The 25,277-nt window shown below is 38.3% G+C and overlaps 1 protein-coding gene across 14 annotated transcripts in view; it reads left to right on the forward strand.

The window, feature by feature from the left end:
• Positions 1–21,196, forward strand: part of LOC109065548 (FERM domain-containing protein 4A-like) — a 137,498-nt gene extending 116,302 nt beyond the window's left edge. For 6 of the 14 annotated variants that reach the window (XM_042775595.1, XM_042775596.1, XM_042775594.1 and 3 more), the window contains exons 12-23: positions 4,353–4,429; positions 6,594–6,735; positions 7,072–7,213; positions 10,647–10,780; positions 11,172–11,294; positions 11,846–12,077; positions 12,360–12,416; positions 13,727–13,964; positions 14,042–14,200; positions 15,007–15,836; positions 16,983–17,079; positions 18,560–21,196. In XM_042775595.1, coding sequence (XP_042631529.1) covers positions 4,353–4,429; positions 6,594–6,735; positions 7,072–7,213; positions 10,647–10,780; positions 11,172–11,294; positions 11,846–12,077; positions 12,360–12,416; positions 13,727–13,964; positions 14,042–14,200; positions 15,007–15,836; positions 16,983–17,079; positions 18,560–18,665 — 2,337 coding nt within the window. In that variant the 3' untranslated portion in view covers positions 18,666–21,196. Of the gene's footprint in view, positions 1–3,259; positions 4,181–4,352; positions 4,430–6,593; positions 6,736–7,071; positions 7,214–10,646; positions 10,781–11,171; positions 11,295–11,845; positions 12,078–12,359; positions 12,417–13,726; positions 13,965–14,041; positions 14,201–15,006; positions 15,837–16,982; positions 17,080–17,920; positions 17,989–18,559 lie in introns of those variants that run through there. The other 8 variants (XM_042775592.1, XM_042775586.1, XM_042775590.1 and 5 more) reach the window with 7 other exon arrangements.
• The last annotated feature ends 4,081 nt before the right edge of the window (positions 21,197–25,277 follow it).

Consider the following 25,277-nt stretch of genomic DNA (forward strand, 5'->3'; position numbering starts at 1 on the left):
GTTTTGATGATAAGCTCACATGCGCTAATGGTTTGTGGCTGTTCTCCATCTGTAGGCAGTGTGTGTGAGAGACTGCGGGATATACAGTTAAATATGCCACACACTAAAAGTTTCAGACTTGGTGAGTTAGTGGTTGGGTTTATTTAATGAGTTTCCAACTAATTTAAACCCTCTCCCAATGAGAAACTGCAGAGCATTTGGGCCAAAGTGTGTGTGTAATGTTACACAGAGGTGTGACGCGTACATTTGTGGTTTCATCTTGAATTGGGGTGCGTATGTTTCTCAAGAGCTATTGTCCTCTACCTAAACTCCCTTCAGCAGCCTTGCTGACTCCAAATCCCGCAACAGGAAACCCAGCAGCAGACACACGCAGAATTGCTGTCACCCTGACAACACAAAACATACTGGAAACATCAGTGCTTCTGACGAATCCGGGACCATTCCCCAAAAACTGGCGTGTGTGGCTGTTTCTGATTGGTTTAGATTAGCTCATTAGCTCCACTAACTGAAAGATTCTTGCCTTGTAAAACAAATGCACAGCATAGCTAATCTAAGAAGTGTATAGCTGCCCTTCTTGCCAGATGTGACGTTGTACTTATGAATCATGGGATTGGAACCCTTTAGTCACCGGTGATTGTTTTCGTCCTGTCTGCTGCTAGTGACCTTTGACCTTTCCAATTCCCTGTCTTTTCTCATAAGCACTCGTTATAGCTCTGGCTTAGTAAATACCATGCCACACACACACAGTCTTCCTGAGTGTCTCTTAATGTCTTTGTGAGAGAGAGGGGTGGGGGCTTCTTGTATTATTCTATGTACAGACAGACTGCAGCATGGGCGTGGGTGGGGGCTTCTTGTATTATTCTATGTACAGACAGACTGCAGCATGGGCGTTGTACGTTATAATAATATGCGCTATTCAAGTGTCACTGAGGTGAGAAAGCTCATTGTAGCACATCACTGCTGGATTTTGGCGCCGTAATACAGTACATCTCTTAAAAAATGCTGTGCATTCAGGTCATCAAATCAGAATAATACTCAATCATCTGTAAAGCCTGTAAGTTTATTTAGCAACACAATTACATGGCCACTCTTTTGTAATGGTAATGTAGAAAACAGGATGCGCTTTCTATTCAAGTGCCTCTGTGAACTTGAGCGCTGAGTGTGAAAGCTGAATAGTAGTGCATACTCACTGACAGGACATATATATATGGAGGCGCCGGTGCGGTCACTTTCTCTTATAGAATACTCCGTCATTACAGAGAGAGAGAGAGTGAATGTCTAGTTTCAAATCAAATCTGAAAAAAGCAAATATTCTCATCTTTCGTAATCCTGTGAAAATGCAGGCCTCCACTACTGTTTATGATGTCAGTGCGCTCATTCAGTAAGCCGAAAAATAAAACATTAAAATGTTTGCAGATTAATCTTAATGTTTTTCCCTGAACATTCAGGATGCATTACTTCTGCCAGTGTGCTTAGCGGCTCTGCGTGAACTTATTGATGCGCTGCAATTAAAATCTTGAGATTTAAATGGTTTATTAATAAATATGTGTAATGCTTAAAATGGACTATAGTCGACCAGAAAAATTATAGTCATATAAGCCCTATATTTAGTGATCCTTATACTTACAGACATATAAATATATATAGCTATGTGCTTGAATTCTAGATAGGATTATGTTTCAATAAGGGGTTAGCTTTTGCATTGTTTTCAGAATGCATTGAATTATTATTATTATTATTTGTTTTTATTATTTTTTGCTGAATAGAAAGCTCAAAAGAACAGCCTTTATTTGAAATAGAAATATTTTCTAACATTGTAAATGTCTTTACTGCCAATTCAATAAATTTAATGCATCTTTACTGAATAACAGTATTGATTTCTTTAAAAAAAAAGAAAGTCAAAAGTCATACCCCAAACTTTTGAATGGTAGTGTAAATCTATTTTAATGAAAAGTATTAAGGAAAATGGTACCATCTGATTAAGAATAGACTATTTCACTCAGCATTTGTGTGTGTGTTGTTTGCATGCATGTGAGTTTTTAGTTTAACTGCATGCTAACATCAGACTTGACTGGAATCAGCTCCATCAGAACTGAGGTGGGGTTTTCAGATACACGCATAGCCAATCTCTGGACCCCATCACCATGGCTGTGAGCCTTCATTTAAAATCCTTTGAAGTCCAGAACAAGATTTAACCCTGTTTCCAGAGATCTAAATAACCAAACAACATGAGGACTAAAACGCGGTTCAGCTGTCAGTGAAATATGTGCTAGAACTAACCAGGATTCATCACATCACTGGGCACATGGGCCCCCTTTGAAATGCCTTTTCTCTCTTACAGCCTCTCGTGACTGAAAGCCTCAAAATCACACACACTTTCAGATGAGATTGTCTCAATCCAGAACAAAAGCTGAAGCCCCCAGTTCCACCTCACTGTGCCCAAAATATTCTGGTGTGGTTAATGCTCCATGCCTCATTGGCTATTATAACTGCACCATGCTACAGAGTGTTTAGATGTCATGGAACATTGCAGCCTCCCTCACTTTCTTTTTCCTCTCCCTCCCGCTCTCTTAAGGAGAGAGAGATTTGTATCTCCATAATGAAAGTTGTTTTGAAAGTTTTGAGGGTCAAGTTTGTTCTTGGTCCCATGAGACCATCAAAGTACCTCATAAACACCAGGAAACATTCACTTCATCAACATCTCTGTGTTGTTCAGTTGCTCTGTCTAAGATATTTTGGGATGGAAATCAGAACGAATTTAAATATTCTGGTTTAACGTTCCTCTGTTTTATCTAAATTACTTCTTTTAATAGTACAGAACTTTGGTATACTCTGTGCTTTACAAATAAATTTTAATTGAATTAACAATTTGTTTAGTACTATTGAAGAACATTGTACCAAACAAAACAATCCTATCTTTGGTAAAATATTTTAATGTTATTTATTAGTTTTATTACTATATTACTTTCATGTTATTTTAATTATTATAAAATGTGTTATTTTAGTATTATTTCAGTGTTATTTTAGGGACTGATTCATAAGATTCTTTAAAAAACTGCCTCAAAAAGAGTCATTTGTTCACAAATTGTAGTTCATAAATCTGTATTCTTATGATTCTTTTTTAATTATTTTGCAGCAACTGGACTTTCTCTCTCATTTCTTTGATTTATATTACAGTTCATTGATTCATACCAAATGCGATTTATATTATAGTCTCATTTAAAATTTTAGACTATTTTAATGCAGTATTTTATCTGCATCAGTGGAATGTTGCAGATGTTTAAGGACCATTATTAGAACCTAATGTTGTGAAAATCATTTGGTTCCAGTAGATTTTTAAAAATGGAACCATTTCTTAATTCCCAGTCCTGATGATATATGTGGAAATAGTTGTGTGTGTGTAACTATGTTCCTTCCCTCCCCTCTTCCTTCATCTGTCCATTGTTTTCCCAGGCTCTTAAAATTCTTGAGCTCTTCAAGCTAACCCCCTCCTCTCTCCACTCTCTTCCATAATTTTTTCATTCCTCTTTTCCTTTATTTTTCTTTTTTTTTCCTTAAATCAAGGTCTTTGCCAAAGAATGTAGAATGCAAAGTTCTTTTAATGACTATTAACAGTAATTATGGACGTATTTGATTGTTTAGATATATTGTATACTTTTTATATACAATGGAATTAGTGTATAGGGCTCTTTTTCTTATTAAATGAAAGCAATAGTTTCAGCAAACGCATATTCATACAACTTTTTCCACCACTCTCTATTTCTATTGCATTTTCTTTGTGTCTGTGCAGCTGATGGCTCCAGGAGTCCAGTGTGTGATTCGCAGACAGCTGTGTGAGTGCGTGATGGCGTGTAATGAGAACCAGAACCTGGTTTCTTGAGTGAATGAAGGGAAAAGAGGTGGAGGAATTTAACAAAGCTGTTGCGCTGTGTTTTAAGGGGTTACTATAGCACACACACAAACACATGGCTCTGAACTCTCATAAACCCCGCCTACACAGGAAGTGTGTGTTCCTGAGGGAGGAGAGGCTTGGAAGGGGGCTGACTACTCCCACTTTTGCATGCTCTCTCGCTCTCCATCTCTTGATCCAAACAGTCTCTCTCTTTCTACACACATACAGAGGAGGACTCATTGTTCCCCTGTGCTTAAGGAGGATTTTACAGACTCACACTCACCATAAGTAAAGAAAAATATCTTGGCTTGGACTTACCTTCTGGATTTTATTTTAATGCCTTTTCCTTTAGTTTTCTGATCTGGAAGGAGTTTACAGTTTGAAGACATTGGAGTACCATCCGTGGATTGTTTGATTGAGGTTTTGGGAATGTTGTAAAAACGTTCTCTCATCTCTGCAGGTGTTCCAATGGAGACAGTTGGAGAACCTGTACTTCAGGGAGAAGAAGTTCTCAGTGGAAGTCCATGACCCGAGAAGGTAAATCTACATTACAGCCTACACGTGTCCGCTCACACACACAGGTCATGGACTATATAGGCTTACATACAATGTGTCAAATACACTGACGGGACATGTTGTGGGTACCACTTTCACTCCAACCCAGCAGGGGTTTTTAAAGACAAGTTTGTTTAGATCTCATGAAACATTTGAAAGATCTCAGCATGTATGTTTTACCTTTGATTCTTTTGGATTCCAGTGTGGGAATCATTTGGATTACTTGCGTGGGATGATGTACTGAGTTTTACATCGGATTATTAACTAGCAACAAGAATAAAATAGGGTAGATTATGACGCTGTTTTGGTGCTATTTAAATGGAGGAACATCTTTATATAGCATCTACACATCAGTTATACAAATTTTGTTGATGTTTAATCTTGAAAATATATCAGACTTTGACTGGAAAACCCATTTTGTGGCTTCCTGTTCATGAAGAGAATTTTTGTAGGTAAATGTTCGTAGCTACATCTGGTTGGATTCTGCCCACAAGTGTTCACTTAGTTAAGCTATTTGTTATTGGATTGAAATCTCTGACTTCCTGTGTCCTGTGGAGAAGAGCGCAGAAGTACAAGTGGAACAAATGAACAAAAACATATCCTCCTCGTTTTCTCTGTCTGTCGGTAGAGAAAGAGATGTGGTTTGAGTTCATCTCGTTTTTCTGCTTCTCTCTCTCATTCTGTCAAAACTGGGATTGTTTCATATCTTCAGTTTGTTCTCACTCTCTTTCTGTCGATATTGGGATGTGTTTAGGGTTTAATCAGGCCCTCATGACATCATCAGTGCGTGCCGAGGGCTGGATAGTCTCTTCAGGAGAGCAGACGCTGCCAAAAGCAGCAGCACATGCTGCCTCAGATTCTGACAGATAAACCGCCTCATTCACGCTGTTCAAACAACAACCACGACAGCCCAGAATCGAGGAGAACACAGAGGGAGTTCACAGAAGTGCTGGAGGCTGAGGAAATAAGACATGAAAGAGAGCAAAACAGTTTAGGAAGATGAAACAATCTGTTTATTTTGCAGCATGAGGGACTATGATGTATTTTTCTTCTTGTTAATTTCACTGTCATTCAGTTCAACTCAATGCAACACATACACTAATACAGTTTTGATAAGAGTCAGAACACAAGGGTCTGCTGTTTATCTTTGTTCTAGTGGAGGGGCCTGGAGGTTTTTATAAAGCCCATCACAGGACACACACACGTGCGCTGGGTTTGACCACAGTGTAAATGATGTGTGTGTGTTTGTGGGCTGTGCTGTGTGTGGTATGTTAAGCCGATACATTGCAGAGCTGTTGGGAGTATTATGTGCTAACACCAGTTTACATTTCATATCTCCTACACAATACATATATTATATTGGTGGCTAATAATATGGCAGACAGTAGAATTTAAATGCATTTTTGTGAGTTTTTATCATACGTCTCTCATCGGTCGGTAGTTTGTTTGGTTTGTTTGGTTGGTTTTTGTTTAATTGATTGAAATGAATGACTGTTTTGACAAAAATATTAAACAGCACCACTGCTTTCAAGATTGATGGTAATAATAAATATATCTTGAGTAGCAAATTGAAGGATTGTGACACTAAAGACGGGAGTAATGGCTGCTGAAAATGTAGCTTTGCATCACAGGAATAAATTACATTTCACAAAATATTAAAATTGAAAACAGTCACTTTATATTATAATAATAATAAAATAATTATAATAATTAATGTATTTTTGATCAAGTAAATGCAGCCTTGGTGAGCATAAGAGACTTCTTTCAAAAACATTAAAAATCTTACTGATCCCAAACTTTTGGATGGTTGTGTTTAAAGTGATTGGAAGATATTTGTAATTTTGAAGACTTGAATTTGCAAAAAAAAATCTGTTAAAATTTTAAAAGCATCAGTAAGCTTTATCTTAACTAGCCAGTCAACATAAAATGGTCACAGGTCTGTTTATTGGCTGTTTTTATGTAACTTTGGTTGTGGTTCATCCAATTTAGAGGAGGTAACGTTTTTTGACTGTGTATTTATTGAAATGACAAACACAAAGTGTTTTAAATGTGTTTGGGTAATAATACATATTTTGGCATCTGTTTCTGCACTGACAATGTCATAAAATTCAGTGAATATAAAGTCGTTTTGTGTTCGATCCAACTGCAGGGCGTCGGTTACGCGGAGGACGTTTGGTCACAGTGGCATCGCCGTGCACACCTGGTACGCCTGTCCCACCCTCATCAAATCCATCTGGGCCATGGCCATTAGCCAACACCAGTTCTACCTGGACCGCAAACAGAGCAAAGTTAGTGTGTGTTTGTGTTTTTGAATCTGTCTCCAAACTTTTTCTTTTATCAAAGTGTGTGTGTGTTTGGGTGATAACCTCATTCTTACTACATCGACCTTCCTGTGTGTTTCTGTGGTCTACCTCTAACCGTCTCACTGTCTAGACAACCATCTCTCTGCAATTCTCAGGGCCACATACACTTACACACAAACAGACTTCTAACTATCTGTCTCTGATTTTGCTCAAGGATTCTGTTACACTTTTAAAAGCTGTGGAATGTTCTTCCCTTGGAAAATTCTGACACACTCAACACAGCTGGCAAGCACATTCACTCTCTCTGTCTCTGTCTCTCAGAGTAAGATCCACGCAGCACGCAGTCTGAATGAGATAGCCATAGACCTGACAGAAACAGGAACCCTCAAGACTTCCAAACTGGCCAACATGGGCAGCAAAGGCAAAATCATCAGCGGCAGTAGCGGAAGCCTGTTGTCCTCAGGTCAGAACCCGCACACACACTCACACAAAACAGGTGCGATTACAAGCTCACTTTCTTCCTGTTTACAGCTACATCTGGAAATTACGTCCTGAAACACATATAAAGTGTTGATCGAAGTTTGACATTTTTGGAGCCACTTAAGGGTGATGAAAAAATTATGAGATGGGATGAAAAATTTGAGTTCTCTCGCAAAATTATTGCCTTCCCCCGAGAAACTTTGCGTTCACTCGAAAAACATTGGTTTACTGCGCAACAGTATTATGTTGCCCCGAGAAACTTTTGCATTCACTTACAGTCCCCCAAGAAACTTTGTATTCACTCACAAAACATTTGCGTTCTCTTGCATCAGTAATTGCATTCCCCAAGAAGCTTTGCATACACATGAAAAAGTGTTGCGTTCCCCCAAGAAACTTTGCGTTCACTCTCAAAAACATTTACGTTCTCTCCAGAGAAACTTTTGTGAATAGAATGCAAAAGCATTGAAATATAATTTTTCCTCCCATGTCCCTTTAAGAGCTCTGTAGAAATGTATCGTTAGTGATGAGTTTGTAATGATCTAGGGCTTGTTGTAAAAGAACTTAAAAAAAGTTGACAAGCTTCAGTCTTGTAGTGTGCAATTGGCTTCAAACACTCTGTCCTGTTATATGCGTGAATCTAGTGTTTATGATCTCATGGTGATGGTGATGTCATACACTGGGAGTTTTGGGGTGTAGACAAGTGTGTAAATATTCTACGGGGTGAAAGTGAGAATAGCTTGCCTTGATGTTGGTTTTGGACTCCTGCAGTGGTGTCAGGTATCATGAATTAAATGTGCTCCTAGCAGGACTCCCCTGGTGTCAGTCATATGATCTCCCCTTTCATCTGAGCCATGTGTCTTAGCCTCTTAATCATTGACCACACATGAGAGATTAGATCATTGTGGAGGCTTGGACACTCACTGCATCCTGGAATGGTTTGCTTTGGTTAGACAATATGAAAATGAAACAGCATTCACAAACCATTTCACTTGTAATCTGAAGGATTTCTGAAGGAATTTGGTTATTCATAGAGAGAAATTGTAGAGTAGGACTTGGATTTGGAGAGTAGGAATGGATTTTATCCATTGGGAATTGTTTGGTGGATCCATCATGTAGTGAGGTGGTTGAAGTGGAAGAGTTGGGGCTCAGTTATGCCATCTGACAAGGAAAATTGCTTCAGAGGCAAAGCAAGGTAGTACGTTATAAGTTTTTTCTTCTTCTTTTGAAAAGCATGCATGAATTGTGCACAGTAAGTCCAGACACAGACATTAAGTAAACAAACAAGATAAAGTTTGACTTTACATTCACTATAAATTTACTTTTCAGTCTGGTGGTATACAGCTGTTCTACTGGTTTATGTTATTGGTTAATAATTTTGTTTTTTCCCTGCTTATGCATTTTGGGTTACATGAGCAGAAAACAAAAAGGTAGAAGACATTATTATATTTTGGTTAATTTTAAGAATAACATGCACTGATGAATCAGTCAGCATATGAACAGGAACATTTCTTAGGAAAGTAAAAGAGTCAGTTTAAAGAATTGTTATAAATACAGTACTGTTAAAAGTGCATGTGTGTGTCATTGCTCTGTAAAGCATTCAGATGCTGCAGAAATCTCCTGTCTTTTTACATGTAGTGTCTGAAAGGATAGAGAGATTTCACAGAGACGCTCTCTAGAACAATGTCACTCTGTTCCAGTGACAGAGTTATTCTGTGTTTTTGTGTCATGCAGTGTGATGCCTTTCTTTGCTTCATAGATTCACCACAGTTCTGCCCCTCTGGAGTTCCCATGAACCCCACCCAGCTCAAGTGTGTGTCCATTACTAATTTTCTCTTAACGTCTTTCACTTCACATCCCCATGCTGAACGCTTTCCGCTGGGAAGCAAAAATTATGGATTTATTTGGCAACTCAGCAAATCCAAACTTGGCAGAGTGGAAAAGCCCTTTGCAGCTAAATTCTCCTGTCACACAAACACACAGAAGCTGAGAGACGAGAATTCCCACTCTTGTTCACTCATATGTTCAGAGTGATTCTGGAACTTTTTCTTAATATGTCCCTGGTCTTAGTGTGTACAAGAAAAAATGTTTTAAATACCTCTAAATATTTGTTTATTCCAAAATACACCATTTAAAAGTTTAGGGTCGCTAAGATTTTATTTAATTTTTTTGTATGTTTTTGAAAGAAGTTTTACCAAGGCTGCATTTATTTGATAAAAAATACAGTAATGACAGTAAGACTATGAAATATTATTACAATGAAAATAACAAAAATAATCGTTTTCCATTTTAAAATTTAATTTATTCCTGTGATGTAAAGCTGAATTTTCAGCATCATTTCTCCAGTCTTCAGTGTCACATGATCCTTCAGAAATCAGTCTAATATGCTAATTTGGTGCTCAAGAAACATTTCTTTTTATCATCAATCTTGAAAACAGTTGCACTGCTTAATATTTTTTGTAAGTTCAAGATAACATTTATTTTAAATAGAAATCTTTTGTTACATTACACAATTTTGACCAATGATATGCAGTCTTGCTGAATAAATCTTTGAATTACTTTAAAAAATATGTGTGTTACTGATCTCAAACTTTTGAACAGTAGTGTAAGTCATAATGTAGAATATTGCGAAATGTCATGCCATATTGATTTACAGTGACAGGACACATTTAGGGTTTCAGTGCTTTTTCTGTAGCCATAGACCAAAGACACACACACACACACACGTAGCAGGCTTGACTGGACAATAGTGACACAGCCAGTGACCCCGGTCATATCTCTCTCTATTACTGCCGACCCTTCACTGATTCCCAGACAGCTGCCTGCCCACACACACTCATTATCCCCTTCCAAACACACCAGACAAATCACATTCCTCTGCAGAGATGCAGGAAGCTGTCCATGATGCTACATAGTTTCAATGTGAGAAAACACACATTCACAGGCTCGACTAATTTCAACCACAGGTAAAAAAAACACTGGTGTAATGTCTTTAGCATTGTGTGGGAATATTAAGGTATCGGTGCTGTTATGTAATCCTTCCCAATCTTGCCAAAAAATTTAACTGACTTCCTCGTAAACATCTCAGACACACACAACTTTGCCTCATGCTCTGATCCACATGGAGTATCTGCTAAACAATGTTGCCCCATTGGGGCCCTTTGTTCAGTTTTGTCCGGAAACACACACACATTTTGACCCTTTCATAGCATTGAAAGAGGTAAAGTACACACCCTCTTGCTAAGCAAGAAGGTCAGTCTGATTGTTTAAGCTGAAGTCTGGAGCTGCTGGTACTGATTTGACCTTTAAACATTTCTGATCTTTGATCTTTAGGTTAAACGCACACATACATATTTGGTAAAATGTGTCTTGTCAACCCTAGATTTGATCTCTTTGTGTGTGTGTTTGTGTGTGTGTAGGCTCTCAAGAGTCGGATAGCTCCCAGACCGCTAAGAAGGACATGTTGGCAGCTCTGAGGGCCAGACAGGAAGCTCTGGAGGAGACGCTGAGACAGAGAATAGAGGAACTCAAGAGCATCTGCATCAGAGAAGCGGTAAGGATCGAAACAACTTCTCACTTCTGCATAACGGCTCTGTTGGAAAACCTGAGCTTACGTGCTGTATGCAGTCTACATAGGAAGCTGTTTTGAAACATTTTGATATTTTTTAAGTACTTTGTTTAAATATACAGTCAATCTTAAAACCTTTAATTGTATAACAGAATCTCTTAAATAAAAATCACTTAAAAGGTCATAAATTAAGGGACAAAACAAACCAGGAAAATTGCAATATGGGTTCTTTATTAAAAGAAAATTGTGTTGCAAATAGTCAAGCCTGGATTTACTGCTCACAGGTGTTGATCAGAGCTAGAATCTTGCTCTCACTCACTCAAACTCACACAACAACAGCTGGATTAAGAGTGTAACATAGTGTGCTGTGTTTCAGGAGCTGACAGGAAAACTTCCGAAAGAGTACCCTCTCGACCCCGGGGAGGAGCCGCCCACCGTCAGACGTAAAATTGGCACTGCCTTCAAACTAGACGAGCAGAAGATCCTGCCCAAAGGAGAGGTCAGTGATTATAGTATTTATAGTGTGATTTAAAGTTGGTATCATACAACCTCTGAACCCCTGACCACAGCAAACGCTGCACAATAGTTTGATCATAAACTGCTCTTCAAGCCACTATTAGATATTCATGTATGTGTGCAGGGGTTTATAAATAGCTCCAGTCTGGCATGATCAGAGGAAGTGGCGATAGTGCAGTGTATGCGTTGAGTGTCAGCCAAAGGAGCTGGATTACAAAACCCAAAAAAAGGGCTTAGCTGTGTGAATGAAGAATGCTGATTTATGTAAGAGGTCACAATGTCATCTGTGCCTTTGTATGTGTGTTTTACATGGCTGATGATTGTTGATTTTGGGTGATTAATCGAAGGCATTGATAAGAGGCCACAATATCTTAGCTGTCTCAATGTGTGTGTGAGAACTAGACAACTAGGCGGCCGTAGTTGTCTTGTTATTCTGATGGAGTGTGTTTTGCTCATTTCACAAAAGGGCAATTTGAATGATTGTTTTTTTGCTTAGTTTACTCATTTGGTGTGTGTTTACATCTGTTTTTTTAGGAAGAGGAATTGGAGCGATTGGAGAGGGAATTTGCCATCCAGTCTCAGATAACAGAGGCAGCGCGGCGGTTAGCATCAGATCCTCACATCAGCAGCAAAAAGCTGAAGAAACAGAGGAAGACGTCGTATCTGAACGCTCTGAAGAAGCTGCAAGACATCGAGAATGGCATCAACGAGCACCGCGTTCGCTCTGGGAAGAAACCCACACAGCGTGCCTCTTTAATCATAGAGGGTGAGGAATTCTGTTCTTTGTGTTTGTTTGGACGTTTTTGCAGCGCTCCTGTGAGTTCATTAAGTGCTTCCTCCATAAAGTCTTTCATGCTGAGAGCAAGAGTTATTGCACCTCCCTATAGACCTATAAAACTGTGAACGTATGTGTCTGTGTGTAACCTCCGCTGTGAAAATTAATTTAACGCACTTTTGTTCATGCTCAGGTTGCAGAGATTTGTTTGACATGTTGGTGTGTGTGAGTTTTCGCTTTTAAGTCGTCGTTGTCTTTGTCTTTGTTCGGCAGAAGCGAATATTGGCTCAGAGGACAGTTCATTGTCTGACGCCCTGGTGCTGGATGATGGTGAGTTTTGTCAACTTTTTATGCATAAATATCAATTTTAAATATCTGGTTTCAAATTGAAGCAGAAAATTAAAAAATAAAAATTCAGGTCAGGGTTTGATTATATCCATCTGTAATTAACTGGATTGTGAAAAGTGGGTGTTGCAAACCAGATTGAAGCCAACTTAACCACGGTTTTACCTGAATGTTATGAAAGACTCAATAAGCTATTCTTTTGCCAAATATTTATAATAATAAGAGGTTTACAAATACAAAACAGACATTAATATTCATTAATTTGGTCCATTTATATTTATAATAGAATTTGATATGTTTTTCTACAATAACTTTGATAATGACTAATCGAATCAAATAATACACACCAAGGCAATTTACGAACCATTTTCTTTTTCTTTGCTTTTGATTTCTTTGATTTAATTTTGGTTATTATTTTTAATTTTTTTTTGTAAAATTGGCGTTTGGATATCATCAAGATGCAATAAACAATTATTTAGCCAATTAATACAGTTTACATATACAAACCAGGCATTTGCCTCTTTAATAATCATTCTTTCTGCTGATTAATATTTAGTATACAATTTAGTTTTTACAAGAACTTTGAATGTGGCTCATTAAATCAGATAATACACATCAACTAATTTTATGAACATTTTACCAAAAAGATGTCCTTTGATTTCATTTTCTTAATTTCTATCTTTTCTTTTAGCAATTTTGTCCTCAAAAGTAAAAGGAACATACACGTGCACCATTTTAACATTAAAGGTACACTAAGCGATTTTTGCCAAATGATGTTGATATTTGAAAGCACCAAAACAAACACGCCCATACCCCAACAGGACCTCGCCCCTATTTTGATAACTCCACCCCACACATACAAACACAACCCTGGCAGCAGCGGTGGAGGAATCTGCTGTGCCTGCCGTCGAATGTCGTCCAAAAGTTGTGTAAAAAAGCAAAATCCTTGGCGTCCGGTTCCCTTCCGTTCCTTGAGTTTCTCCACAGCTGGAAAGCTGCACTGAGGAGAATATTAAACTGCTTCAGTGCCTGATCGTAACCCTTCTTTTTAATGTTTTGTTCCTCAGAAATGTTCCTCTTTTTTTATCTGCCATCTCTCGCTATCTATAATCCTAATATCCGTCCTGTGCACTCACTGAACGCTCTCTTCTCTCGATCATTACTAGACACGCCCCTTAATGCTGATTGGCTGCGAGTGTGTTTTGGGACTCGGTGGTCAAAAGCGTTTTTCAAAAATCGCTTAGTGCACCTTTAAATGATATATATATCTAATTTCCTCTCAATCTTTTCTCCAGATGACCCCCAGGTGACAGGAACCCCCACGTTCTCTCCGGCTGCCTCCCCACACAAAGGTCTCCCTCCCCGACCCCCGTCCCACAGCCGGCCGCCTCCCCCACAGTCCCTGGACGGACTGAGACACCTGCACTACCAACGCAGTGACTACGACAAGTCCCCGATCAAACCGCGCATGTGGAGCGAAAGCTCTTTAGACGAACCCTATGAACGGGTGAAGAAACGTTCCTCACACTCTAGGTACGGAACAGTCTGAAAATTTATGTTGGTATGACTAGTGTGGTGCACATTTAAATGAATAAATTATGTTTATTCAGCAGTAGTCACAGGCGGTTCCCCAGCACTGGCAGCTGTGAGGCCGGAGGGAGCAACTCTCTCCAGAACAGCCCTGTGCGCTCGCTCCCTCACTGGAACAGCCAGTCCAGCATGCCCTCTACCCCTGACCTGAGAACACGGAGCTACGTCCACTCGGCCAGGTGCTGTCATCATGAGAACATCACCTATGGTTTTATTTAACATAATATTTACATAGTTATATTCTTAGGCTATACAAGTTGTACATTCTTATTTTATATGAATGGTTCATGTTTTAATACATTCATATTTTATATTATGTAATAAATATAAAACTGGATTTCATATAAAATTAAAACCAAACATAAAATCACCATGCAAATTCAAAATCAACTCTATTTACTGTCCCAAAACTCATTTATTCCAAAGAAAAATTATGTTTGTTTCTAATCATTCTTCAAAATACACTACCTGTCTTTTATTATCATTATTATTATTATTTATTTATTTATTTATTTTATGCTTTTGAATTCACTTATTCTCACCAAGGCTGCATTTATTTGAAGAAAAATACTGTAAAAATAGATGTATTGTGAAATATTATTACAATATTATAGAACTGCTTTATATTTTAATATATTTTCAAATGTAATTTATTCCTGTGAATAAATTCATTACTCCAGTCTTCAGTGTCACATGAACCTTCAGAAATCATTCTAATATGCTGATTTGCTGCTTAAATATTATAATATATTATTGGTGCTCAATTATTAATAATATTTCTTCTCATTATAAAAACATATTTTATTACTATAAAAATATTTACAACATTTATTTAAAATAGAAATCTTTTGTATCATAAATTTTTACTGTTGTTGTATTTTGATCATTTTAATGCATCCTTGCTGAATAAAAGTATTTTTTTTAAATATAAATATTTAAAAAATAAATAATCCACTAAATTTTATTTATTTTTTTTCTTTCTCAGTATAACTCAGCCATTCCGTGGCCGAAGTTCCAGTTTAGAGTCTCAGGGGAAGCTGCTATCCTTGGAGGCGGACACAGAGCCGGGACTTAGCCCTGACCTGTTTCTATCAGGACCACAGAGGACAGGAAGCAATGGCTCTGTTGTCCCCGACGACTGCTCATCTTGCACCAGCCACTCCAGTTCAGAACATTACTACCCCTCATCCATCTCCAACCCTAACTACTGTACGCTGGCTGAGGACTCGCCCTCCAAAGCCCGACAACGGCAGCGGCAGCGTCACAAGTCTGCCGGACACCTGGGTGCGTCCAGTTCTGGCAGTATGCCCAACCTAGCAGCCCGCAACGGGAGCACCCACGGAGGGGTGTGCGGAAGCCATCAGGGGGTTTACCTCCACAGCCAGAGCCAACCTTCCTCACAGTATCGCATCAAAGAGTACCCACTGTACACGGAGGGCAGCAGCCCCAACGCCGTGGTTGTCCGCAGCCTGGAGAATGACCAGGAGGGGCACTATAGTGTCAAGGCACAGTTCAAGACCTCCAACTCATACACAGCTGGGGGGCTTTATAAGGAGGGGTGGGGCTCCGGGGAGGATGGGGAAGTGGGTGGTGGCAGCGGGAGGTTGACGCCCTCACGCTCACAGATTGTGAGGACTCCATCTCTAGGCAGGGAAGGAGGAGGAGGGGGACGGGCAGCGGTGTCAGAGGAGCTGCGGTGCTGGTACCAGCGCTCTTCTGGATCACTGAAGGAGCACAGCCGTGTCACGCACACCAGCTCCAATGCTTCAGACGGCCGTGGAGGACGAATAGGGACACTAGTGAAGGGGTCACCAGGTGAGAAAAGATATATGGATACCTGCCAGACCTCAGTCAGAGTAAACATCATAAACATCATAAATTAGATGCAGGGTTCCTGATTGTGGCTTTTTGTGTGGGTAATATATATATCAATGTTATACCGATATATAGCCAAGGTCAATATATCAGCTGATATTTGCAAACTTTTTTTCAAATATCGGCATTGGCCGATAAGTTTTTCTGCATTGACGATGTGTTCAAAGCGGGACTATTATTTTGACGGCACCGAGAAGTGTGTCCTTTTTTATCCAGCATGATCGCGTGTTCTCTGTGTGATGGTCGGTCCGTGTTAATTGAATGCTTTAAACTTTAAACTCGTGATTTAAAATTATGCTGTCATATTCATGTCATTTTCACTGTGTGGTGTATGTAAAATGAGTGTTACCCTGGTTTTATTTGAAAAATATGATTCCCAATGAACACAAACTTCCCAGAATACTGAGTGCCCTGTTGGTTACAGTGTTTAATTCCATTTTAATTATATTTTTATTAAATATTTATTTATTTGTGAAAAATACTTTGTCATCTAAACAAATTTATTTTTTAATCCATTGTCAAATTATTTCAAATTCCTTAAATATTAATAATATAAAAAATTATATCGGCTCTATGTCGGCTATTGACCCCCCTACTTTCCAAGATATCGGCATCGGCTGTCAAAAAAAAAAAAAACAATATCGGTTGACCCCTAATATATATGGCGCAAACTGTGTTTCTTAACCTCACAACCCTGATTTTCATTAACATTTACGTAAGGCCTGTACATTTCACTTCATTGTGTACATATTTATGCTACTGCATTGATTTAGTGTGTGTGACAGAGAGAGAGAGAAAGTGGTGAAATGAGATCTATTTTATGTGTCAACTTCAGTACATTGCTGTGAGTTGTGTGTGTGTGTATGGAGGCTGTCAGGGTGGTCTGGTCAGTGTGTGTGTGTCGTTGGGATTAGCACCTCTCCCTGGGTGGCAGAAACACTCAAAACGTTTTCCAGAAGCTCAAGAGGGTGTTGGCAGCAAACAGTCAGCTTTATCTCTGACAAATTCACCACGTGCATAAGCATATGTGACTATAGTTCAGCTGTATGCATTAATGTCTTACAGTGGAGTATGTGTGTGTTTCAGCTGCATCTCCACACAGTCAGAGGAGTGGAACTCCCTGCAGTGACCCTGCAGCTACACCCCCCTGCAGCCCTCAACACATACTCAACTGGCAGAGCGGGTAAGACACTATATATATACTTTTATATATATATGCACACATAAATGGAAATGCCTCGTAGTCCAATATTATTTTCTTGAAATATAGACGGTCAAGAAGAAACTGTAGTTTATGTCTAATTAGTAGTTAGTTAATCTAAGTAACACAACATAGTATCTAGTATTCCAGTGGCTCGATAGATAAAGTAATGCATCTCTGTAGTTTCTTAGATGGACTGACCAATCAGAATCATGTAATAATACTAAATAAGTAGGTGACACTTTTTCAGACTAATACAAAGGACAAATCACTTTAAATTAGCTTAGTTTTTTTTCTCATAATTAAAATTGCATTGCAGTTAATTTTTATTTGAAAAAAATCACTTGCAATATTATTTGTCAGTGATTTCCGTCACTCTAGACATGAGTATGCTTTTAGACAAGGCTTTTAAGGTTTTCCTTGCACTAAACTTTGACCAAGAATGTTTATATATATATATATACTTAATATTTTCATTGGCTTGGTTTTCCCGTAGATTGTACAGCTTTGTTTGTCAGTGGGTATTTACTTCAAAGAACTGTATAAATTCAGACATATTTGAGGATGTTGGTCAAAGTCTGGGTTAAGGAGCACATTCTCTTGGTTTAGACGTCTACCTAACTGCACCAATGCTTTGTCTGTGTTGTTCACTTTAATAGTGTGTAACAGAACTACCTGTGTCAAAATTACACCACTCACTCTACATTAACTGATCACGGCTACCCACAAACGCTAACATCTCTCTCTCTCTCTCTCTCTCTCTGTCTGTGTCTCACTAACCCACCTCTTCCTGAATGTGTATGTGTGTGTTTTCTCGGGGCAGTGATACGACTGAAAGTCCTCCTAATGAAGACCGTTCTCCCTCTCACCAAAGCACTGAACAGTAGAGAGGTACACTCTCTCTCAATCTCTATCTCTCTGCATGTTCTGTATCTCACTCTTTCACTCCTTCACCTCTCTGACGGTGTCATTTGCTTGTGTTGGAAGTGGATTTGTATTTCAGAATACAAATTTTATTTAAGTGTTATTTTATTAAGAAATTACTGAAACAAAACTTAGTTGTGGGCAGTATGACCAAAAAATTGTATCACAAAATTGGAAATTTTATATTATGTGGTGTAACAGTTTCTTTAGATTTATATTTAGATTATATTTTTATTTCTAAAAATAAGTTTTTAAATATTTTTTTTATTCATTGGTTCCATGTGCAAAAAACAGATGCAGGTGTTCCCACTGTTATCCAGGTCCAGACTAAGTTTTTTGCACTTTTTACAAGCACATGGTAGATGGTACATTCTACATGGTTAAGGATAGTTTTCCTGTTTATTCAGATGACATTCAATTCCGTATGGGTCTTCTGATAGTTGCACAAAAAATAAATCTAGCAACCAGAGTATAAATGGTACAGCCTGTTAAATATACCTATTAAAAATGTCACTTTCCTCTACTTCATCATCTGCAGATCGCCGTTCACCGATAGTTGTTTCCTGAGCAGTCCCCTGTGCTCTGAGATAGTGGACGTACAATGGTACGGGCACGAGAAGGCAAAGCCGGGAACACTCGTCTAAACCGTCATCCCTCACCCCTATCTCTTTAAAAGAGTGTTCAGAAGGCAGGCCTGACCTCAGTCTGGACTTCAACTCATCTGAAAACACCTATGGCTGGAGCCAGTACCACCTCGCCCTCTCCTTCCTCTCTGTGTCTCTGTATATCCGGCGGTACAGTGCTTATGAACTATGGGAATACAAGAGTCTGAATGAACTGAACTTGACCTTGTCTGACCCTCCCACTCTTGACTTTTGAACTTTGACCCAGTTAGCTGGCAGCCGGTTCCTCTGTATGCACAAACCCTCTGTGTTTGATCCATCGCTGGATTGATGTGCATAAGAGAGACGTCTTATGCGCGTTGTACTATAAGTGAACCCCACTCATGCACACACATGCTAAAACAAATGTTCGTCACCTGCTGTCGTGTGTGTCCCTCTGCACTGTTGTCAGAGAGCCGCCGTCGTTCTCTCTCATGCACATGACATGCACAAAAAACATTCCAATGGATTGCTTTGCCGTTTATAGAACCTTTATAGAACTTTATGTTCTTAGTTCTGTTTAAAAAAAAAAAAAAACTGTATGTGACCACAAGCCCCTCCTTCATACTACAGCACCCCATCTGATTGGACCGGAGTGCATCATAAGCCCCTCCCACTGTCTGTGAACTTTGATATTTTGTGAATAACAATAGAGCATTTAAAAAAGGCAGAAGCCTTTCTTTGGTCGTTCTGGATTGTACGATGAGCCCCGATATCATATCGCTCAAGATTATGATGTCACAAGTATGTCATTTCAAGGAAATTCAAAACATTGTGGTCTTTGTGCGTAATGTTGATTTGTCATTCTAAATTTCATTGATTCTGGTCCAGGAAGTTTAACCATTTTTGCAGAACATTAGCTAACTTAGAAGCCATAGCTGTAAAACAAATCTGAAACGTTAGAGGTTAGCATGACCCTCGGCTTTGAGTGACTGATCTGTGAAGTACTGCAACTCAGGCTGCAACCGGCAACTCGCCACCATGGTGCTCTGAGCTTGAACTGCACATCCCACAATGCCCTGCTGTATGCCAACACTGCATGAACAGTCACAAACCCCTGCGTATAGTGTTGTGACATCAGTGAAGTAACGAGACACACAAAAAACCTTCTCCAAACACTCCTGGCCTTATCGGGTTTCTGTTTTTATGTATGTTTTTAATTCAGGATTTTACTTAACTGTAACACCACTATGACATTACGTTCAATATTTATAAAACAGTCAAAAGTCAGATGAGCACAACGCATCGTGGCACACCAACACAATATTTTAACGAAAATGACATTACCTCTTCCGTGACCTGTTAAAGGCTTTCAGGAGAACAGCATTCCAGAATGTGACGTGATTAAAGCAGGTGCTTCATTTTAAAAGCAGCCGGTGAGAAACCACAAGCTCAGACAATACAGGGTGTTTAATGCTTTTATCATGCAGTCAATAAGATCCGAAACCACGTGTGCCCCTCACCTCGATCGCCTGACCGAGGAAACATCAAGCCATAATGCTAAAGACCGCATTTGTTACACATTCTGCAAGATACGAAACATTGTACACGCAAAGTACCTTAAGAAACAGGTTGCTAAAAGCACACCCTTTGCTGTTACAACTCAACAGATCTTCAAAAAGTCAACAGTTTGTGCATTAACATAAGCAGTCATTACAAATGTGTATTTGAAAGGGTCCAAATCACCAGACATTCAATCTAAAAGTCATTCATGTTCCATGAAAGGCCTATAAGTAAACCAGATGTTTTTATCTGCCCTAAAATTGATTGTTCATTATTTTTGTGCATGCTCAGCACACTGTGTTATGCATCTTGATGTTAAAATTAAAACAGCGTAGGGGTGTAAAAACAGCCCTTCATTTAGAGGTCGTTCAGACCTCGTATCCTCTTAGGCCAATGTGAGCTCACTGCTCTCGTCTACCTGTACACTATAACAAAAGCATAAATCTTTTATATTAAAAAAAAAAACCTAACACATTTATCATCATTTATAGGCAGGACTGTGGAAACTGGGTTCTTTTAAAAGAAAACATAAAACCATTCAATTAATGATTTTTATAAATCGGTATTCGTTTTATTTTCGGGTCTTTAAGCTGGGAAATAGCAACAACACGTTCAGGTGCTACAGGAAGACCAGTTACTACTTTGGTTTCCTAGCTGTAGACTTTTCCTAACTGTTGTTAATAGTTTTAATACCAGTGCAAAATGAAAAGGACGTTAGTTACTAAACTGTCTTCACACTTCATCTTGACAATAGAGCATGTTTCATGAGTTCATTTTCAGACATAACCGGACAAAATAAAATGGTGTTGTAGAAAAAACTTAAGTGGAATTGCTGGGCGGGTTAAATATAAGCAAATTCCACAGTTAATTTATTCTTTTTTCTATTAAGAATTTGTATAGTAACATTTTTCAAAAAAACGTGTTGTTGGCAACTGATACTGAATTTTCCAGATGAGAAATGTGGTGGTTCTTGAGATCCTGAAATAAATTATTGCTGAATGTTCTCTAAACCAAAGCGTGAAATCACTTTATTGCTGTTTTTCAAATCTCTTGTGTCCCGTGTGAGTGAGTAGGCATGGTTAATGTATATATATTGTTATTCATAACACAACATGCTGCTTCAGGTGGATGAAGGTGATGATCTGCTTCCTCCAGGCGTGATTAAAATTCTTCCACACGTCACCTTTGTGGATTATGTTCCTGCATGTGTAATGAGATCAGCCGCAGGTGAAGCTGACAATCACACCCGCTGATTGAAATACCAAGTACATGAAACTGAAATTTGATTTGCCAGATTTGAATGCTGCTTAAGAATATGCAAATGTATGTCAATGTCGTGTCATGGAAAACATTAATAATTTTAACGGGGGAAAAGAGAAAGAAAATTGTTTTGCTTTGATCCTTCATTCAGGGTCACACATATGGGATGTCCTGTTTTGGACAGAAATTACAAAGTTTTTTTTATTATGTATTCTATTTTTATATATTTTAAGCTTTTTTTTTTTTTTTTTTTTTGTCTGACCATACATATACACACATATTCACAAAAAAACTGACATTTGAAAGAATAAAATTATAATATTGATTATAAAATATAATTAAAAATAAGATAGCTTTTAGATTTTAATTTTATATTTTATTCAAAGGTAAATAAATAATGATTGACCCGTGACATTTCTATTCCTTAATTAATATTTACAATTTTATTAAATTATATATAAATATTAATCTTTCATCTATATTTAAGTTCCACGGAAGAAAGAGAATCATGTTTGGAACATCATAAGGGTGAGTAAATGATGACAGAACTATTACTTTTAACTCTGATTGCATACATGCAAGTAATTCTCGTAAGTCCCTGTGACCACTTCCTGTCTTAGACAGGACTCTATATGCGATGCCTACTAAGGTTGTGATCATCTCCCTACAGTCTTCTTGAATACTGTTAATATGACTCACAGGTTTTGTGCCATCATCCCACAGGAAGTGTGTATGTTTGTGTCCTGGACAATGGCTTGGGGTCTCCCCCGGCAACAGGAACACAACACTGGAAAACCAAACACTGGAGATGTGGCCACTATTATTGTGCTAGCGGTCAAGCCAGTGTGATGCTGGAGCTGAGTCTATTGTACCTACTGCAGCTGTAATGTGAACAACAAGAGACGCTGTGTTTATGTAGAAATCTTCCATTTCCTGTGAAGCTCAGTGGACGCTTTGTTGAATTAAATATTTTCTACACTGAATCCATGACATTCCCCTGCTGTGTGCGACAGGCTTGAGGAACCCAGAGGAATGTTGTTTTCAGTGAACATGAAAGCTTGACTTCATAGGGCATCACCGTGACCCTTAGTATGGAGGGTCAAGGCATTTGGAGTTATTTTGGAGAATTTTTCGAATTTGGCAGCTGACTATAGGCCAAAATAAACACTAGAGGCTGTAGAAAGCACCACTGCTATCAGTTCAAGAAGTGGTGGGATGTAGTATTGAAAGATCTGGGCTCGAAACCATAAGGTAGGTGGTTCATTCTCCACAAGAAATGATTTATCAACCATTTAACATTGTACCCTTGAGAAACACACTTACAGTTACTTGAGTCCAGGAAAACCAAACCTTGTCCAAACTAGCACAACATAGTAAAACAACGTGTCTTTGAGGTGAATCAGATTTAAATTCATAAACTACTAGGGTTTTTCAGTGATTCTTTCTGCAAGTATTCTTTCTGAATCGTCCATTCAAACCCAAACATAGATTCACTGAGAATGAAAAAAGAAACTGCCACTGATCTATATAAATATAGACTCTATTATAATATACTCTATTACTATATTCTATTCTCTGATCTGTATTATATACAGTGTTGGGGAGTTACAACAAGTAACATGATTACGTAATTTAATAAAATAAATTTAACAGTAATCTGTTACAGTTACTGAGAAAAAATGTAATTATTAAAATGTGAACAATAACAAAGGGGGTTATAACTGAATATTTCCACACACACACAAATTTGATCAATTTCTTTCCCAAATTGCACTGACTACTCTAAAATCTGAGATGCCAATGTTTCAGGAGTTTAGGACACAGAATAGGACCAGTTTTGATAACTTTTATTTCCTATTTAGGTTTATGCATATGCTTTTATTTATTAAGGGTAACTGTTTTTTTTTTTTTTTTTCCAAGGCAACAACAAGAACAAAGAAACAGTACCTACAATTTTGAACGCAGCAATTGGATCATCCAATTAACCGATTAGCTGATTCTTTCAGGAAACGATGAGAACGTCACTTGAATCATCAAGCGAACCGATTCATTCAAAATACTGAATCGCTAATTCATTCAGGAGCTCCACTTACTGCGTGTTGCTTGGAGACGCAGGACAGTTAACTTCGTTTGGACCTATTATCTTTGTCAACACTGCGTCTGAAATGTAAGTTAATCAATATTAACTTGTTTACTGTACTGTTAAACGCACTAACAACCAAATATATCAACCATAACTTTTTTAGAAGACAAGACAAAATAGAAGAAAACTAACGTACGGCCTCTACTTTACTGCGTCAATGCATTTACCGGTTACTTTCAAGCATATGTGACGTTAGTCGCTAATAATTCATTTGACGCATAAATACCCACACACTCGCTATACCATGCTAAGAAAGCCCATTCTTCCAGAATAATGTTTCTGTTTGAAACCTGCCAGGTCTGGAGCAGAGCAGTTTATTCTGTTACAGCTTTCAGAAGCAGCTGGAAGCCGTTATTCTCTCGTGTGATGAAAGTGCGCGTATTGTCAGGGTTGCCAGGTTTTCACAAAAAAAGCCCGCCCAATTGCTACTCAAAATAGACCTATCGTGTTTCGTGGGGTAAAATCATACAGTCTGTGGGTAAAATACACGTTTTTTTGGCGGGTTTCCCCTGATAAAATTCGCAATCCAGCGGTTATTGGGGTTGCTTCAACCCGCGGCGGCAACATTGTTAAAGTTTAACCCAATTCCGCGGGAAAACCGCGTACTTGGCAACACTGGTGTATGTGTGCGTTTCTCCTACAAAACGTGAGAACAGCGCGCGTGCTGGAATGCTGTGTGAAGGAAGGGACGTCCTGGGAGTTTGGGATTGGTGTGTTTATGATCGTAACTCTTTCATCACCGTGGAAACTGCAGTAAGGGGTGATGGGAGCTGGAGTCTGGAGTTTTTCCACAGACCTGAGAGAGCTCTGTTCTAGCTTATGGTTATGAATATTTATTTTGCAACATTTTAAACAATGAACATATAGAGGTAATTATGATTAAAGCAAAAAAATCTTCATCTTGATTAGCTAATGGCATATTGTGTAAAAGGTTATATTTAAGGCTTTGCTTAAATATATATTTCCCTTGTTGTGTCTTTGTGTTGAGTATTAAGGTAGTGGCCTATTTTTATTTAAAAATGAGTAAGAATAGGTTTTTGTGGATAAATAATTTTTCATATGTTAACTTGTAATACACAGTATTTAAAATATCATTATCCCAAAAATGTAATCTTTTTCTCTGATGTTACATTGCAACATTTGTTAACACTTTATTTTAAAGTGTCCTTGTTACATGTAATTACTATTATAATAACAATTACATATGCATAATTACATGCAAGTAACCCTAAGCCAAATCCTAACCATATAGTAAGTACATGCAGTTAATATTACTCAGAACCAAAAGAAATTAATGCTTTTTATCAACTCACAAACCCCCTGCAGTTCCCTCACTTTTGAGAACATTTTAGATCAACCTCTTAAGTAAACCTCTTAAATTCAAGGAAATCTGATTTGGTCCCAGAGTGAGGAAGTCAGTCGACTCTTCCTGTGACTCAGGACTTCCTTTAACTCATCTCAAGAGGTCAGATTAAGTCATGAGATGTTGTTTTAGCATTTGGACATTTTTTGATAGTGACTCAAATCACCCTTAAAAGGAATATTTCCTGTGTGTAAAGGAACAGACCTACTTCTCTTGGTTTGCTCATGAATGTACAGTTTCTGTAGTGTTCAGCTCAGTATCTATGAGACCTTAATATTAAAATGCATCAAGCATCAGTAAATGTAATGAAAATATCACTCCCGTG

This window comes from Cyprinus carpio, chromosome A18, assembly GCF_018340385.1.
Source record: "Cyprinus carpio isolate SPL01 chromosome A18, ASM1834038v1, whole genome shotgun sequence".
NCBI lineage: Eukaryota > Metazoa > Chordata > Actinopteri > Cypriniformes > Cyprinidae > Cyprinus > Cyprinus carpio.